Source organism: Lissotriton vulgaris, chromosome 1_1, assembly GCF_964263255.1.
Source record: "Lissotriton vulgaris chromosome 1_1, aLisVul1.2, whole genome shotgun sequence".
In the NCBI taxonomy this organism is placed as follows: Eukaryota; Metazoa; Chordata; class Amphibia; order Caudata; family Salamandridae; genus Lissotriton; species Lissotriton vulgaris.
Genome location: NC_141685.1, coordinates 1,749,728,219 through 1,749,747,330, shown reverse-complemented (window position 1 = coordinate 1,749,747,330; position 19,112 = coordinate 1,749,728,219). Strand labels below are relative to the sequence as shown.

Here is a 19,112-nt window from a genome sequence, read left to right as displayed (position 1 = left end):
GGTCATAATTTAAGGTATTTATTTTATGACTGTGTAAAGCAGGAACCATGCCAGGCGTCAGAGCACTTTTCATATTTATTCCAGCGTGGGGAGTTATGTGACCCCCTCAGGGGAAGGGGGGAATGCCTGTATGTGTGCGTGTGTGTATGCGACGGCGGAGGGGTGGGGGGGCGTCTCCCCGTGCGTGTATGTGCGCTTGTGTATGTGTGTGGTGCTGTGTGCGCATGCGTGCAGGGGGGGGTGTGCCTGTGTATGTATGCACTTCCCAGGAGACAGACACGGCGAGCGCGCGTGGCCTGCGCCAATCGCCTTTTGCAAGATGCGCGTGGCCGGTGCTGTCTCCTGGGAAGCAGAGTCAGCAACAAAAGATCTCTGGCGAGACACAGCGCTGACGCGCTATGTTTTCGCTACGAGACCTAAAAAGCGCTTTTGACCGATTTAGGCCCTCCACTATAGTGGAGCACACAAAATCAGCTCTAGCCTTACTGCAAAGCACATGATATTTTTTAAGTTTACTCTTATACGCCCTTTTTGCTTCAGATGAATATGTTTTCCTCCAAGTGCGTTCAAAAGTTTTGCACTTGGATTTTTTTCTAATTTCAATGATTCCGTGAACCATGGGGCAGGGGGTCGATGGTCTTTGCATTTTAATTTAGTTTTTGGTAGGCAGGTATTTATTGCTGTCATAAGCCATTTCTGACATGCTGCAGATAATGCATGTACAGATGGTTTAGAGCATGGAGTATGTGTGCTTAAGAAAGTGTTCAGGGCGTCAATATCCAGTTTCTTCCAGTTTCTAATGAACTGAGGTAGCTCAGGTGTGTCCCCCGCCCTTGAGATGGCGACTTGAAGTGAAAATCGAACCAAATAATGGTCCGACCAACAGATCGGTAGAGCAGGAGAAATGGTGATTTCCTTAATATTCGAAAAAACCGGATTGAGTAAATGTCCTGCACTATGCGTAGATCCTGAATAAAGAAGATTTAGATAGAGGGACGCTAAATCAGCAATAAATGCTACGGCTTTTGAACAATTTGCATTTTCTAGCTGCAAATTCATATCACCAATAAGGGAGAAATTAGATGCCTTCATAACTAGTGGACCGATGAGTTCTGGAAGGGCCGCCGCCCAGTTAGTAGTCGTCCCTGACGGACGATAAATGAGTGCGCCTGTTAACGTATAGTTAGGGGAGAGGGCAAGTTTAAATATAGCAGCTTCGCAGTTAGGACATGGTAACTTAGTGAACTCACAATTAAATTCCTTTTTAAAAAGGATAGCAATCCCTCCTCTACTTTATTTGTCCGGTCTAACCTTACTATGGCATAATGAGCAGGTAGAGCTTCAACAATTTCTGGACCCAAACTTTCTTGGAGCCATGTTTCCGTTAGAAACAAGGCGTCAGGCCTTTCATCCATCAGTAGGTCAAAAATCTCGGATTTATGTTTGGGTAGGGATCGACAATTCAAACTAAAAAAAGAGAACGTTTTCACTTTGGCTTGATTGATGAGCATCTAATCCTTGCCTCTAACTCCAGTAACCTTCTTGCCTTCAGATACTGAGAAATTACACTCTTGACAGGGTACAATATCGCCACTTAAGTGTAGTATACTACATTGCATTACCTGTGGAGTTCTTAAAGCCAGTAGCTGTTCTGAATTGTATTTGAGTGAAGGGCGCACATTTTTATGAAATAGAGGTTATAACATCTTCTTGTATCTCACTGTCTTTAGAATTGCCAGGGGATAGTATCGGGCCAAGGCCCTGAGCCCGGTCCCGGCGCGGACGGGCGCAGACGGGCTTACCTCTGGGGCGCCTTCGGCGCGCCATTGGTGCGCCCGCTGCGCGCGTCTGCTGCACGTCCCATCGAGGGAAGCCATTTATGCTGAGCTCCGCCCAGCAACTAGCCCGCTGCTAGCTCCGAAACACCCCTAAGATGGCGGCGGTATTCGGCGGCAGTCTCCGGGTAAATTCCTGGCGTTCCTGACCTGTCCAAATCGACAGATACAGGTAGGGAGAAGAGACTTGTGCAAATAGACAAGATCTTCAGAATGTGCAAATATGTGGCACCATGCGCAAAATTGTATCACACCACACAAAGTAAAACACTTAAAATGTTGTTTTCTATTGGTGCCGTGTGAAGGTTTTATTTATAAACCTTCACACGGCACCGTTCAACTCCCAAATTACAAGAAGCATGGAGTGTTAAACCCAGGTATGTATTTTATTTGTAGCATCCTGCAACTGAGACTCCTGACGTAGAGAGAGGGTAGGCAGGCTGCTAGGAGCACTGTGACTAATTAGTTTATTCTTTCCTTTCCCCACAGCTTACCTTATTGGTCCTGATGAGAACTCACTAAATTAGTTAGAGTTCGAAACGCGTAGACCAATCTTCGAGCCATAAGACAGTCTGACTTTAAGAGCTACAGATTTAAATTCAAAAATTCATTTTTTGATTCTATATTCTATGGCTTTGTAAAAAGAACAATGTAAAAATTATTTTGATCATTGGAAATACATGGTGTGTTTGTTGAGTGGGAGTGACTGGGAGTGAGATAAATCCAGAGTGGGTGTGCCTGTGAATGTATTGTATATTGATGTGAATTGTATTGTATATGTATATTTTTATTGCTACAATTTTGAAAAAATTTGAAAAGTAACAAAAAATTGACTGAAAAAGTGATGTTGAATAAACAAGAATCCTAAGTTGATTAATTCAGATGGAAACAGAAGTCTTTCACTTTTTGTTTGGTGTCAATTAGTGGATGGCCATTTAGACAAAATCGATTTCAAAGTATTGGCAATCATTTTGTTATTTAGTTGATGTAGGCTTGGCCTTGCTGTTGGGAGCCTAGACCCAGTGGTGTTGCTTGTAATGTATGTGATGCCACATCCATGATGTTATAGATGAGGTAAGCATTGAGATGACTGATGCCATTTTTGATGCTGTCTCTGAGGTTACAGACGGAAACAGAAGTCTTTCACTTTTTGTTTGGTGTCAATTAGTGAATGGCCATTTAGACAAAATAGATTTCACAGTATTGGCAATCATTTTGTTATTTAGATCATATACATTACATCACAATGATATCAAAGAATGCAGCACCACTGCCAACCAATAGATGTCCTCATCAACATTCCATACAAAATAAAGGCTTCAGTACCTAGTGAGCCAACAGATGTCCTAGACATATGCTAGTATGTAAGGCTTCTGTTCCAGTGACAGTCAACAGATATCTTTATAGACAATACATAGAAGCATGGACGCAGTTGTCTCATTTGACACAGATAAACCCATGACCTGATAAAGTGCATGGTGGTTAAAGGTGGCAGTACTGTTGGTAACAACTAGATGTCCTAAGAGACTATAGCAACGTTTGAAATTGCAATGGCAGGAAATGGTGGCTGAGCTTGCAAATCTCAGTGCCACTCCCCAGGAATGAGTGGTCAGCACCCATGAGCAAGGAGCAGCGTGCATGCTTGGTGAGTTTGCCTGGATATCGAGGTACAGGGCAGGGGGTGGCTGGCAAATGGCACCAGTCCATCTGATGGTCTGAATGGTTGCAGGAACGGTTTCCCACTGCCAGAAAAGGTGGATCAAGCATTTCCCTATTTTTAAGCAAAATTATGTTGACTTTGCACATGCTGGCTTTTAGCATGCTTAAATTCAGTCTTTTCAATAAATATGAACATTATTCCAGATATTTTCTTAATGTGTCTTATGGTTTGGAGTGTAGTAGAATTATATTCTGTTATAATTATATATATCTTAACCTACCCTTTCTCTCTAACTTGCCCCCCGAATGAAAGAATATTCATTTAAAAATGCCTTCTCCGTCTGTGCCAGTGGATGGTTTCAATGCCACATCTAAGGGATGTTCTGGATCTATGCTGCCATATACAAAGGCAGTTCAGAAAACTGTATTCATATACAAGGAATGGACAAGACCATGTGCCCTTCAGTGCTTAATTTGTAAAGGAATAAGTGCTTGGGCCCAAAGATTTCCCAGAAGCTCATTTCTGGTGGTCAAATATCAGTGTATCATGATACCATGGCTGCCTAGTTTTGATTCACCTCCTGCCATTTTCATGCACTGTCATACACTCCCTGCTCCTTTTTCTCACTCTTGCAAATATTTCATCTCTGCTTTCCCCATTGGTCACTGTCCATCTTTTTCTTCATCCTCCTTTCCTCTCTCTCGTGTTCTGTGTCAGTCTCATGATGAAAAATAAGTCCCGGTCCCCAAAATGAGTGCTGGCCGGCTGCACCTGCCCCCATGATTCAAATTAACCACTGCCCCACCCACCCCGCACAGATAATGCACTATTTAAATATCAACACAAAAACACATGAATGTATACATATAGTCAGGGCATTTGGATTTATGAGGCAGGGAAGGGCCAAATTATGCAGCAGGGTTGATTAAATTATATATCAAAATAGGCAAACTATGCGGCATAAAGCAGCACATTTATTTTCCACTTGTTAATACTGCCTGGGCATTGGTTGCATCTCAGTACTGGTTTAACACAAAAAGGTGACCAGTCAGCCTTTGCAAATGGACTTCCAATGATTGGCTACACATGTTGCTGCATTTTAGTAACTTTTGAAACCCTTAAACTACAAACTTTTTTTTTTATTCTGCAGATTATGCAGCAGATTATCCAGCAAATCAATAAGAATACAGAAATGCTGTGACCGCACAATCGCATAATTACAGTGGCCCTGCATATAGTGCATGGATCTTGGGATCGAAAGTAATATTGATGTCTGTAATTTGACTAAAGTCCAAGATGGCGATGGTCAACTTGAGGTTTAGCCAATCGGTCAATCTTTATTCGGCAAAAGAAATGTTCATAAAAGAAGCATATAAAGATTAAGAGGACATATAAAATAAAATGGTAGAACACAAACATTACATAAAATAAACAGTCATAAAAACATTTTAAAAACCGATACCCAGTGCACCATAATTTGTTTATGTGCATGTTCGATCATCATCCTAGATGGGTATCGCCTCACTGATTGTAATATATTGTTGAATATTCTAGACAACTGAAATGCATACAAGATTAGTGTCAATTACTGTCAAATTACAAATTAAACAATGATAAGGGAAAAATTCAGGAACTTATACAAAATGTACAATGTTAGAAGTTGTACGGATAATTACGTAAAAAAAGAAATCATGTTATGGTACTTTTTTAGGTCGAGCCTACAGGCATCGCACATGTGTTGCTGTCGCTGGGCGACCTATTGCAGCTAAAAAATAACAAGCATTGGCATAGCCAATAGGTCTCGCCTTTGGAACTGCTGCATAACTAAATACTTATAAGGTCGCAAAGGCGAGAACTATTAGCTATGCCAATGCTTGTTTAAGCGAGCAAGCCACATATAAAGCAAACTATTTGAAATGTTCAGTGGTGCTCAAAAGTTCGCAACGGGAAAGGCACACGAGTACCTTTTTTAGCATATAAAACTCTAGTATTCACACTGCCATAGAACTGCCAAAAAAACAGAGAAACCGCCACTGTCTGTTCAGACATTGCGATTTAAAGGTGCATGCATGACAGGTAACAAGGCAGAACCTGGAACCTTCTGCTACTCCAGACGTTCAAGCTGTAATTATTATGCGGGATGTTGGAGTTCGCCTTTGTTGTATCCATTCACCATTGACTGCAGATCTATCCGCTTTCCTTTTTGCTACCAACGTTTATGGAGCTCACTCTTTTGCTTCTTAACTATTTCGTTTTACTTTATTACAAAAAAATACCGTGAACCGGTCTCCGCAGGAATACATGTTATGTTTGCTTTTTAATCGGTACAATCTCGCTTACAGCTTTAAATACCTGCAACTGTTTATTACGATTTCAGTTATATCGGCCTTAGGCATTTTATGCTAATCTAGTACTGATACTGTATTTGCCCTTCAGAAGAAATATCTTACTTTCAGAGATAGTTCTTATGAAAATATACACTTTTGCACGTGGAAGATAGATAAGCAAACTGGCAAGTTATTCTCCTTCGCTTAGTTCCTACTGATGGCTTAGAAATATTATTGAGATAGAGAGGAAAAAAGAAGGGAGACAAATAAAGAAGAAGGAATCTGAATGAAATAAGCAAAGAGAAAATGAGGCGATCAGAAACAAAAAAGAAGGAAAGAGGAACCAAGAGCAAGAAAGCGAAAGCAGAATGAGGTACAGAGATAAAGGAAAATGCTTGTTTTAATGAAGATAGGCAAAGGGATGCGAAAATATGGACTGACATAAAATGCAAGGATCGGACAGACAGTGTTGGTGAGAGCTGGTTAGACGTGAGAGAGGTCGGGATAAAGTTAAGAAAAGAAGGACGGCCCCCGGGGCCGCAAAAGTTAAAGCGACAAGCAGGGTGCGCGCACAGCCTCACTTTTCTAGCACTGCACTCGTGAGGTGCACCGCTGCTCGCTCCCACAAGGTGGATTCCACCACAAGCACGAGTGCAGTGCTTGAAAAGTGAAGACCGATGGCTAAAGGCCCTCCTAGAGTAGCGCATGCACGCTGCTAGGCGAGACCTAAAAATCTTTAAAAGGGCCTTTTAGCCAGCCCATTTCTTGCCATTTGTCTGCATCGTTATCACTCTTTTTAACTACCTCGTATTCTGCAGCGCGTCTAAGGCATCAGTTCCTGCTTCACTTCCATACCTTGTGTGGTGCATGGACGATAAACAAATTGATTTCTCTTAATTAGAGTCAATCACTTCTCATGCTGTGGTAGAGGCACTAATTTTTCTTTTTTTTTTTACAATTCCTTTTATAGCAGAAACTTGACTCAACCCGACCTGAAGGTATTAGAGGATATCACACGAGCTCAAGTTACATTAGGCAAGGTCGCATTCATTTTTTTTTGGTGCGCCTCTTGGGGCACAGTTCTGGGAACTTTGCACTTGACAGAATTGTGCAAAGACCATTGAGCATTTATTTGGTTTTTCTCTCAATGCCAATTCACTCCACTCCACTGTATGACACTCCATGATACTTCGTCCTACGACATTCTATGACACTTCACTCCACTAACTTTTAGCCATGCTGAACAGCAGCTACACTGGAGTACAACATGGCTAAACCACAATGCCAAAGTCAGTAGCTATCGCATTCCCAAGGCCTATACTTGTTTTGGGAATACTGCAAGATCTTAGAGGCAGGACAAACAGGAGGAAAGGGGGTGGAACAGAAACAAGTTTAAACAAGCACTGACGAAACAAATGTCTGTGGTTGGTTGCCAGCCTTCTAGTTTTATCAGTGCTTGCTCTGTCATTCATGTTTTTTGCAAAACGTTACTGTTGGCAGAGCTGTAGGTCCCATGACAATATAAACATAAGAAAAAAAATTGTTTGAAATCAAAAATATGTCAAGGGTTTCTAAAAACACAGTTCTCTAATAATTCCTTGGCACTGAAGGGAACTACTGTGTATGTGGATGTACTACTTGTAAAAGAGCAGAATGTCATCACTCACATTGAATTTATTCAGCAGCTGAAGTGGGCTGACCCATTGTCCAGAGCTGTATGCAGCAGTAGAAAAAGATGAATGACCCTGCAACAGACCAATGGATGAAATAGGGGCTTTAGACAAGCCGTCAACTGAATATATTACCTCCATAATGTTGGTATTATCAAACGTTCTTGGCTAAAATCAGATCTAAAAATAAAATATGAAGATGTATGGACATGGACACATTTTGGAACACAGAGTTAGGAAGGGGAAAGTAAGTAAAATAATAGAATCATGGGGCATATAGGGTATAGAGAACAGAACAGAAGAAACAAGAGGGGTGTGTTTTATTGAATTGGTATAGCATGTACAAAATCTAGGGGGGAACTAAAGCATATATCCAAATGAGCAGCATCCTACACACATGTTGTGTATGCTTTGAGCCTATGTCTGATGTGTTTGAGGACCACCGAGGGAGGGTTACTGAGTTATGAGATGATGTGCTTGACTGTGTGATTGATGAGGAAGTATGAAAGATGTGCATTTCTGTAGTTTATGGTATGCTGACAGCTCCGAGTAGCTCTGCAGTTTCTTTATTGAGTTGGTAATTTTCTTTTATGTTCTCAATACTATTTTCTATGCTACTGCGGCAGCAGCTTGGCCACTCATGAGATCTTATGGATCGGCAGGAAGTAACAGGGGTAGAGAAAGAGCGACAGAGAACCAGAGATCTGCCCAAGTAGGTCCTTTATGTGATTGTCATTATTAGATGACATGTAAAGAGATTTGGCAAGATGCACTGCACTACAACCATCCTTGTAGAAAAGGGAATTGGCCATACAAGATCTACAGCTGACCTTCCATGGGTGGGCACCTTAAGGGGACCTTAGGAAAAGGAACCCCTGACGATATGTAAAGGACAGGCACAATGGAAGAGTAGAAATAAAGCATCAAGGAAGTCTGGGGCTTAAAGTTCTGCAATCCATAGAATGAGGATGCACAGCAACACAGCAAAACACTGTTTGAATTGGTTTGCGTTCATCAGGTGAAACCTGTTAATGGAACCAAGCGTCTAGCTGCTGTTAGTCTGCAGAACATAGAACCATATTGCAATTAGAACTGCTGTCCTGAAAAGGCGCATTAGCACTTGAGGAAAATATTGCCAAGTCTATACTGTTGCATGCAAGGGGTGTTCTGCAACTATAAAGGAATTGCAACGTTTTCTTCCATAAGCTCTGAAGTTTTTTGGTCTTTTTAACTTTGCAAAGTTTGTGACGTTCATTAGAGGTTGAAAGGTTTATAAGAACATCCGTGAAAAACGTCATGCATAACATGTCATACTTCATATTTTTTCTGCAAAACCTTATTGTTGTAAGGGTTTTTACTTGCAGGTGAAGTGGCAACATTTGCAAAGTTGTCAAGTTTGCCACAATTGCAAAATATATATGCTGCAGGTGAACAATGTTCTGTATCTGTACTGTCATGTTGGCGGGAAACACTGAAACTACAGTAACTCTTGATGAATACTATGTAACTCTTCTGCCATCTGCGAGCAATATTCTGAAAAATGCTGTCAACATAAAGAACGAAAACTGAGGACCGATGTGAAAAGCACTCTCTTAAAAAGCAAGCAGGGTGCACAGCATCAGGTGGACATCAACATATACCCTGAAGCAATGCCTATCTCGCAGACTGGCCATTGTCACGAGTCAAAGTATTTTCGATGCATTTCCTGCACCAGGACGTATATGTGGAAACCAAACTGATAAAGGTTAGGAAGATAAACTCTTTATATATTCATTGTATTAACAAACAAACGTTGTCACCAATGCAACTCCCCTACTATTGTAACATGCACTATCAAACCCCCCAAAAGAAGCTCTGGGCTAGTAGTAGCTATGTTTGGGTTTATTTTAAGATATAATTATCCAGTCTTATTAGGGACACTAAGTAGTCATGTCTCTGCTACGTGGTGCACAATTCAATTTGGGTTTAACTGCACTCGGATTTCATGAGAACATCACTGTAATTGCTTGCCAGGTATTTGTTTTCTACCAATACAAGGACAACTTCTCATGGCCAAACAGAAGTTCTGCAGCTGTGAAATGCACTATGCACCTGGGAATGTGAAAGTACAGCTCGGCCTTGGTCGCAAAACAAGCAGTGAATTACCGAAATAGGACAAGGGAATACACATTTTAATAACACCTCTCTTGGCCTGAATTGTCAGAGAAGTTTAAGGGGGAGAGGGAGAAAGAGAGAATATAGTATACATTCGTGCAATCTGGCCAGATCTATATGACTTGAGTGTGAAAGTCTAATGTGGTGCATAATATCAGTGTGTAGTCCACTTCAGTGTGCTCACATTTTAAAAGAAAGAATTTGAAGGACAGGGTGATCAGGATCTTCGGTGCATTTAGAGGTGGAAGGCCCGTGCTCTCTTCTTGTGCTGCCTGGTCTTGGCCTGCAGATGAGGCCGCTAAAACGTTTGCCTGGCCCACTGGGTATGCTGACCAGGTCAGCCTGTTGTAGTGGGGCGTTTGACTTTGAACACTGTGCAGCATTCCTGAAGCCTGGTGTGAGGGGCAGAGGAAGTCTGCAGAGTGTGGAGAGAGGGCTCCAATAGAGTCTGGGGGGGGCGGGGGGGGGGGGGGGGGTTCCTGAATTTCATCCTTCAATTTTAGGCACTGGTGCAGGCTACTTGACATTCAAATGAACTGAATGAGGCATGGAATCTGTGTCATTTAAATCTGCAGCACTTACTTCATGGACCGAAAATGGCCAATATAAAATGACAACTTTAAGCAGTCTATGATTTATTCTTTTTTTTTGTTAAAAGGTAAACAGGACCTAATTGTCAACTGTGACTGAGCAGAGTAATTTTGTAAGGGCCATGTCCAGAAGATGTTTCTCGCCGATAGTGTTTTCTTGGTGGAATGGTGAGGGTGAAGTCTCTCGAAAAGGGTGGATAGGGAGAGACTATCTGGAAACTGGGGAGACATACATCCTGCTTCCTGCTACTTTGCATGCATCACTTCTCACGTTGTTGCTCGTCTATGAAGACTAAACATAACTTTGGTAAGTAAAAAGTACAGTCTCCCGACACGTGTTAATGGTGATGGGGGCAAGAGGCTGATCATGACCTTCAGTTTGGCCAGAGGACTGCTTGCCAGCTATTTGATTGTTTTTTACTTCTCTGTCCTGACATTATGTCGTACCCTCCCTTTTCTGAAGTTTGCCTTATCCTGAATGTTTCTCGGCTATTATGTTATTGTTTTTATTGGTTTATTTGCTTCTGCTCTTTAAACAATTGTAAAGTTTATACTCCCTTTTTTGGGTACTACTTTATCCTGTAATTTCTTGAATATGATATTATTGTGTTTATTGCTTTAGAGTCTCTGCTCTTCAGATAATTGTAAAGAGCTCTGAAGCCTTAAGGGTCATGTTCGCTCTAAATAATACTCTTAAATAATAATAATAAAAAAAATAAAGTTCAGCTGGACACAGCAATCAAACATTTTCCTTCAAAGGTCCCAGAGCAGAAATAGTGGATACACCTGAAAAATAAAAATGCAATTACCACCACCACTCCTGATGGATCCACTCAGAGTTTTATAAGGGTGGGCATAACTCGCGTAAATTGTTGTAGAGAAAATAGGAAAATTACAGCAAATTTACGAGAGATTATACAAAATTACAAGCGGTGTGGAACCCCGCATTTCGCACAATTTGTTTAGCACAAAATGCATCCTCGTATCTTAAATGGACCAGTGGATGCCTTTTACACTAAGAAAAGTGTGTTAAATGTGAGAGATCGCAAACAGCAGCAGCAGCTTGTGCTCTATTCCGATGCTCTTGAAGTAGGTAGGGAGGGATCCCTGACCCAAATTACTCTAAATTATGGAAGTGGGCGTAGTAACGTTGTTTTCTGTCATTTTGCACCAAAAGTTTGCAACTCTACAATCAGCGAGCAGTCAGTGTCAGCACTCTGAAATGAGCTTGAGCAGACATGCTACCACTCTTCATAGCATTGTAAAATTGTGATGATTTCTAACAACAATCAAGTGAATACTAGCAATTCAGATTTTATTAAAATACATGATTTGTGCCAAGAGAGGACACAGCATTAGATTTTGAAACTCGTTCTAACTGGAGCCTCTGAAGCATCGATTGCACCATTTAAATAAAGTAGTGCTGCACTTTGTGGCCTGGTTTGACATCACTGCTAGCAAATTTGATCTCATCACTTTATACACTTTGTGGTCTTCATTGGCTGCCATTGAAAGCAAGAATCCAATTCAACATATGTTCCTAGCCTGTATGGCAATATATGACAACAAACCAGTGGCGGCCAATTATTCAAGCAGGGAGGGGGCAGGCCACACACAGTCACATCCAAACATTTACATGCACACACACCCATTCAAATCACACACTCACAAATAGACATACATACATTCATACATACACACACACATTCACCAAACATTAGAATACATAAAACTTACCGGGTGCAGCATCTCGGGAGAGATACATCAGTGGTCCCTGATGACTGGGACTGCCGCCTCCTTCTGGCTGACCTAAAGACAGCCAATGAGATGAGGTGGCAGTCTTGTACGCATCACAGCGTGGGAGAGCGGCCAGTGAGACTTCTGACCCTATCCCACTCTATTTTAAGGTGGCAGTGATAGACACTCAACCATAGGTTCTTCAAGGCTTAAAACTGAAGTGCTCAGGTTCCAGGCTATCCATGACGCTCCCCCTCATCCTGAGGGGGATGACCTCGAGGAATTTTGTTGAGCCAAGGATGTAACGCTCAGAGGGCTATGACATCTTCGACCCGGCAAAGTTTCACTCAGGCAGCCTGGCACTGGCGCATTTTTCTGCATGTATAGTGCCTGGCTGCCTTACCTGAACAAAAGTGTGTCTGTCAGGCTGACCTTTGTTCAGCCTGACAGACACTCTTCATGTCTCCGTAAAGGTGGGTGGTGGGCCCCTACTCCCTTAAGGATGAGTTACAAACCACATTCCGGGTGGGTCTCCTCTCCATTTCAGGTAGCTCAAGGGATCTCCTAAACTGCAATACCATACATCTGGAACCTCCCCAATTTAGGGCCACCTGTGCCCTGAAACAATCAGAATCTATTAATCTTTTTGTCTACGTGGGAAGCACTCAACACCACACAGTCTAGGTGTGCTATGTGAGAATATTTTTTCTTGGCTCTTTCCCATCTTGACTCTACCAATGGGTTATATCTTACAGCATAATTGTTAATCTTCCGAAAAATATAGGAATTCAAAATACTACCTCCACAAAGCCTCTCAGTCTACCAGTGCAGACCAATGTCACAGCTAGTACTATTTCCTCACACTCACTCTCAATCGTTAGAGGGATAACCTTCACAGAGAAGGAAATCACTTCTAATACTACGCATGGGAATTAGCCACTCTTCCTTTTCTAACACACTCTTTAACTCTATGCTTCCAGGCTGTGATGCTTCCAGCACTCCAATTGGAGCAAGCCTCTAAACTTATGCACCCCAAACATCGCACCATATGCCATACTTTAGGAAATACTCTTTGAACATTGCACTTCGAAAAGGGCACTCAGGAACCAATGGGAATCCGAGCTCAACTGCATCACGTCTCACCCTCTCTGCAATTCAGCATACTTCTATGCCGTACCACATTCCTCATCATGTTTGGATCAGTTCTATACCATATACAACACTTTTCCAACCATGCACTACAAAAAGTACATCCAAGAACAGAAAGAAATCAAAGCACTTTGTAGCCTTGTCGGGGTATGACATGCTATGCAAATAATGCAGCACAATAATAACACTACTAATTATAAAAAAATATGTGGTGCATGTGTACAATCTGAATGTTCACTATCATCATTAACATTTCAAAGTCAAAAAATGTAATTGGTCTCGTTAGATTGGTTCATGAAAACGACAATTAATTCAATGTTCTTTTTATTGTTATTTATTTAAAGGTTATGGTTGCCAATTAAGATATATGTTCTCTTAGCTCAGGGGTTTCCACGGTGGAGAGTTTGGTTCCATGACGGATTTTTAGGACAGCCACATGAAATAAACAGCACACAAGGAAACTGAATGGAATAGAGAGCTGTTATCCTGAAAATTTGGCCTAGAACTATGTTGGACACCGCTCTATAATTTCAATACAATGCTGTCGGCTTAAGTTGGTTTTCTATTTCAACCTTTGTACTGTGCTTAAACATCTAATATGTCTGGTTATTGCTCCTTAATATCTCAAAAATATATAGCAGTAAAAAGAAATAAAAAAATGTACTCCTGGATCTGATTCACAAAACTTCCAATGGAAGCAGAAGATATAGGATTCACCCATTGATCAGGATAACATTGCATTATGAATCTCATGTCCCACCCTTAGCCTCATAACAGCCTCTTGCTTGCTGTTGAAGGGTTGGAGCAGGCAAAGAGTATACACTTGTGAAAGTAAACAGGGTTTAAAGATCACTGTTTACTTTCCGTGCAAGCCTTGTCTTCACAACCCTCTGGATGAGGGTTAGTAAGGACAATGCCATGGTTACCAAAGGTCAGGGGTTGCGTTGCTGCTGGTCTTCCAGACACTCATGAAAGTCATCAACTGCATCGAGAAGGCATTCAGCAATGTACAGACGTAGATGAGCATAAACGTGTGCATTGTTCTTCTTTGCCACTTGTAACACGAGTCCTTATGCTACGGAAGTGCAGGGACCCCGCTCTCCCCAGGGAGCCGCAGCCAGGCAGCCATCCCCTAGTGTCTTGGTACCAGCAGCTGGTCAGAAGAAGACAGACTGAAAGTGTAGTCTCAGACACGTACGTAAGCTTTGCCCAGAACAATAATAGGACTAAAACAGAGCTAATATATATTTTTTTTGGTGGTGGGGGGGGGGGGTGGTCCATACTTTACCCTATGGTTCCTATGCTACTCAATATACACACACAGCCAACAGATCTCTTTCTTCCTGACGCCCAAACATCCCTCTTTTCAAACTCTTGAGGCCGACATGATTGCAGTTATGGGATGTATTTTTCAAAAGCACCAAAGGACCTTTCTCACCAGCGTCAGTGCACGGGCAGGACTCTCTTTGTTGGTGCATGTCTGATGTTGATTTTGAGAAACAGAGGCCTATTCCCGTTACACAAAATGGTTAATTTCCTCCCTCAATTACCACGTCGGATGCAGCATTTCGCTGAAATGGATTACACTCAGAGCAGTAAATGACCACAAGTGAGGCGCGTGGGTTCTCATTAAGTTTACAGTTTGGAGGGAAAGGGAAGGATGTTTAAGCTACAGCTGATTCCGTTTTAAACCACATCGAAAATGAAGGAGTTTTTATTCCTTGCCAAAGATAGTCTGCTCAGCACAACTCTTTAGGGGAGAAACATTACCAGCACATGCTAATTTAAGGGAGCCCTGAGGCCATTTCAAACAGCAAGTCGTAAAAGCGACCCCCACCCCCCTCCTCTTAAATATGCAGCGAGAGAAATTATTGAATAATTATGTGCACCAAAGTTTTCTACAAAGGTTGAAAGACTAGTTTCGGTGCGTAGCATCACTGGGCAGAGAGCGGTATGTCAGTATGGTGCATTCTACAAATAATTCCACCTTTCTAAGTAGCCCCTCCTGGGTAATACATTGTAGTCGTAGTGCTTAAACACAGAGGTGTAGTATGAAGTGCTTAAAGAAAAAAACCAGGCATGATTTTAAGTTAGTCAAATTATGTTATTTTCTAGAAAAAACATGATATTTGGAAGAGCCAGTGAGATTTTGAACCACGACTGAAAGATCTCAAAATAGTACATGTTTTTCCTTGGAATGCATTTGTGTTCTAATGTGAGCCATACCAGACTCCTGATTCTTTCTGAAGGGGAACTTTGCAGCACAAGCTACACGGGGGTGAAACCTTCTGTTTATCTCAATTATTTGCCACATTTTTCTTCAGTATTGGTTAAAACTTCACCTGAAGCACTGTCCACAATCCAACATGTTTTTTTACAGACTTATGTTGAATTATCAGTGTGTAGTTTATAATGATTCTGGATGAGAAGAAAATTGTCGTATAAATAAAGGAAAATAAGTGCCCTACATGGAGTGTAAAAAAGTGTGTCATTGATCCCTTGGAAAAATAGCAGAAAATGTCCACGATTAGGCTGCCTGATAAATAACAGAAATGAGTCACCTGTTGCCCAGAGGTGGTTAATTAGCTGCTGCTCACATGCATTACCAATGCTGGAATACTCAAGCCACTGCTGTGCTTGTGGGTGTGTAAGGGAAGTGTGTTGGTGAGTGGCTGGTGCACTTTACATGCTGAACCCTGGTTGTAGATCTCTTCTCAAGGCCTCACCTTCTGTGCTGCTTTGGAGGGTCCCTTGTTCTTGCTGCCTCTGGGCCTTCCTCGGGGCCTTTTCGGGGAAGGCTCTCCGACTGGTTCCTGGAGAAAGAAGAAGAAACAACATGTTGCTGTTAAAATTGCTTTACAGAGGTGAAAAAGACACCACCGGCTATTCAAACACTGAACAGGACTGACAAGGGCTGCCCCAGACACCAAGCAGAGGTGCGGATTTTATCGCCTGACTTGCAGCTTTTTACTTGAAATTGACTTTTTATATAAAACGAATGATGTTCTAAGAGGGGTTGCGGCCACTCCTCCACTGCTGAAGGCCACCGTGCTCAGGTATGTCCCCGATGGTTTCTGCTCCACCCCGCAGCCCGGGGCCCCACTTGCACGGGAGCAGCAGTGACTAACAGCTCACATTCCACACATTATGTTCTGACTCATCACGCACTAGAAAGGGCTGGTGGTTTCCTAAATATTGAACATTCTGTTCTGATTACAGGATGTGGTTTCTTTTTGTTGGGGGTGGCGGGGGGAGTACAGTGTCTCCCCAAGCGCAGTTTGTTTCACATCAAAGAGTTTTCAAATGTTGTGTCGTAAACACCTCCTCCCGCCACCGTGCACAAAAAAAGCCACGGTGAGAGTGCTGATGAACCTGTATAGAACCGTCGTTGTTCCCGCGCTATCTGAACAGTTCAGAGTGAAGGAAGATGCGAAAGGTGTTAGCCTGGCTGCAGTCTAGCCAAATGCTCGAGCGACTCTTGAAAGAAGGAGCGAGGCATTTCATAGTTTGCTGTTCGGTAGAGCACCCACCGCCTACACACTTTCTCCACCTGGGAAGCATTGTTGCAGTCTACCTAAATGACGTAAACAACTGAGAGGGCGTGGGGACCTACCAGCGAAGAATCATCCTTGTCAAACGGCATCGAAAATCTTCCCAGGATGCCTGGAAGAATCTGCGAGCATCAGCTTTGTCACAGTATATCTTTAAACAAGCATTTACAATGCAATGGTTTTGCCTTTGTTAAAGTTAGAGCTATTGGCATTGCTCTTGACATTATTTTTATTTATGTTTTTTTTAACATAAATAAATGGCATTGTCACTTACAATGCCAATAGCTTAATCTCTCGCAAATGCCACACACAAACACCCACAGAGAGCCCCCCCACACACACACACAGCGCCCCCCCACACAACCACACAGCGCCCTCCACACATACACCCACACAGAGCCCCCCCCACACAGAGCAGAAGTATGCTACATTTAATGCGAGTCACAGGGCTTTAGATCTCATCCACAGAGGATACCAGACCCTTCTGGTGTGCATTAGTTATCATTCTGCGCAGTCTGTATTCGATCCATCAATCTCGGCGTCACTGGAGAGCGCGAGATACCCGGAAAAATAAAGTGCGCGCGCATGACGCAGCCCCCACCTCCCAATCCTGACAGGAGCCGTTCAACACCCCCTTCGTACGCTGCGCTAGCCTCCAATTTTAAAGAGCAGTTTAGCTAAGAAATGGCACTTAAGTGAGGCACACTGATATATCCGCGGTAAACACAAGTACAATAACCGAGAATATGAAAATATATTTTTTTTAAACCCAGCAATAGAAGCTAAAGAACTGAAGCACTGAACATACAAAGTAAACTGTCGTAGTAGGTGAATGCACAACAATACACAGTGGGCAAAACTGGACTGCAAACCACAGGAAGACTGTCACAGATTGGGACGTCCTCCAGGATGTGAACAGGAGATACCACGCCACCAACAGAGATAAGAACACCACTTCGCCGAGGACACAAAGCAAAATGCACTTTAATAAAAAGCTGCCAACAACAACATTACTGTTTAAGCCGGATTTGTTTATTTTTATCTGTGTGCCTGCCAAAAAAGCTGCATTTCTAGCGCGACTACCACGCCCCGGGTAAAATTATTCCCTATTCTGCTTAAAATAACGTTTCCCATTCAGTGAAGTAATTTTCGGGGGGGGGGGGGGGGCGGTGGCCCCTCCACGCTGAATGTGTCCTTTTATCCATTTCAAAATTCTGTCTCCACTCCAGAAAAGGACTGTGCCACAGTCCCCGTGCTGCGAACCGACTGAGCTCATAAGCTACATTTAGTTAAGAGTATGGACATTGTTTGGGGAAAGGAAATGGAGGGGGAGTTGTGGGGGTAATTTCGGGCTTGCAATTAATGCACATTGGTTTGGTCCGTTTGCGGAAGAAAACCACTACAAGTTAAAAATGCCTTATGGGGGCTAGATATTTTTTGGGAAGAGCAGTCAGCGGATAATTCACATTGTAATCATCTTGAAAGCAAGAGATTGGACAAGGATTTGGAGGGCCTGTAAGGGAATATATCAACGAAGCCTCCAAAGAAATCTTACCTAAAAGTGCAGATTTTTTAGAAATCATTCAGTAGAAACTGCACATGAGGTCTTTTGTCCGGGATGAAACCCTGCCAATGACTGCCTGTTAGCAATCCAGTTCGCCATTGGATTCAGGCCAATATTGTACAGGTGAGGACGAGGCGAGAGGGCTCGATGAGGAGATACTCATTTTGAAGGATTGTGTTTCAAGGGGTGGATTCCTAATGTTAGGAGCAGGCAGTAGAGACCCATGTAGCTTCAGATCTGCATACTAACGCAAATCCAGCTGTGTATTCGGAGTGCACATTAATTGCTCTGCAATTCACCGAGACAGCACTGGGGCACGTCGTCTAAGCAGTTTTTACAGCTATTATTTCCCGGGCCTTTCCTCCCACGAGCCTCAAAGCCTTGAATGATTGTCCTAGTCTGCTCTGGTACATGCACAAGTGCCACCGTTGTGTCGTGTAACGAAACGTTCTTGTGCTAGAGTAACTGCCATGAAATGCAGTGTTATACCTCTAATTGTACTTTGTACGCTCGTGTAACCTGCGCACGTCACTTTCTTCCTCCTGCACCGTATCGACTGCTACCTCTTGACATTTGGTTGCTCTCGATACATGGACAGTCTTCACTATTGCTTCATGTAATGTACCATTTGCTTTAGTAACATGCTCATTTGTGATCTTCTCCTCATGACCATTCCTGTTCCTATTGTGAAGCGCTCTGACCCCTAGGGGTAAAGTCTGCGCTATATAACAAGCGTAAATAAATAAATAAAACAAGAGATGGTGCAAACTCCATCGATGGGGCGTTGTTTTATCGCATTGTTGCCCGGTATGAACCCAGTTTCACTGGCTTTGATGTAGACGGGGCTAACTACTTTTCCCCAAAACTAGGGCCGC

At 42.6% G+C, this 19,112-nt stretch overlaps 1 protein-coding gene across 1 annotated transcript in view; it reads right to left on the bottom strand.

The window, feature by feature from the left end:
- HMGA2 (high mobility group AT-hook 2) overlaps nt 1-19,112 on the bottom strand; it is a 290,944-nt gene that overhangs the window by 254,256 nt on the left and 17,576 nt on the right. The window contains exon 2 of the mRNA XM_086919034.1: nt 15,849-15,935. Coding sequence (XP_086775160.1) covers nt 15,849-15,935 — 87 coding nt within the window. The remainder of the gene's footprint in view (nt 1-15,848; nt 15,936-19,112) is intronic.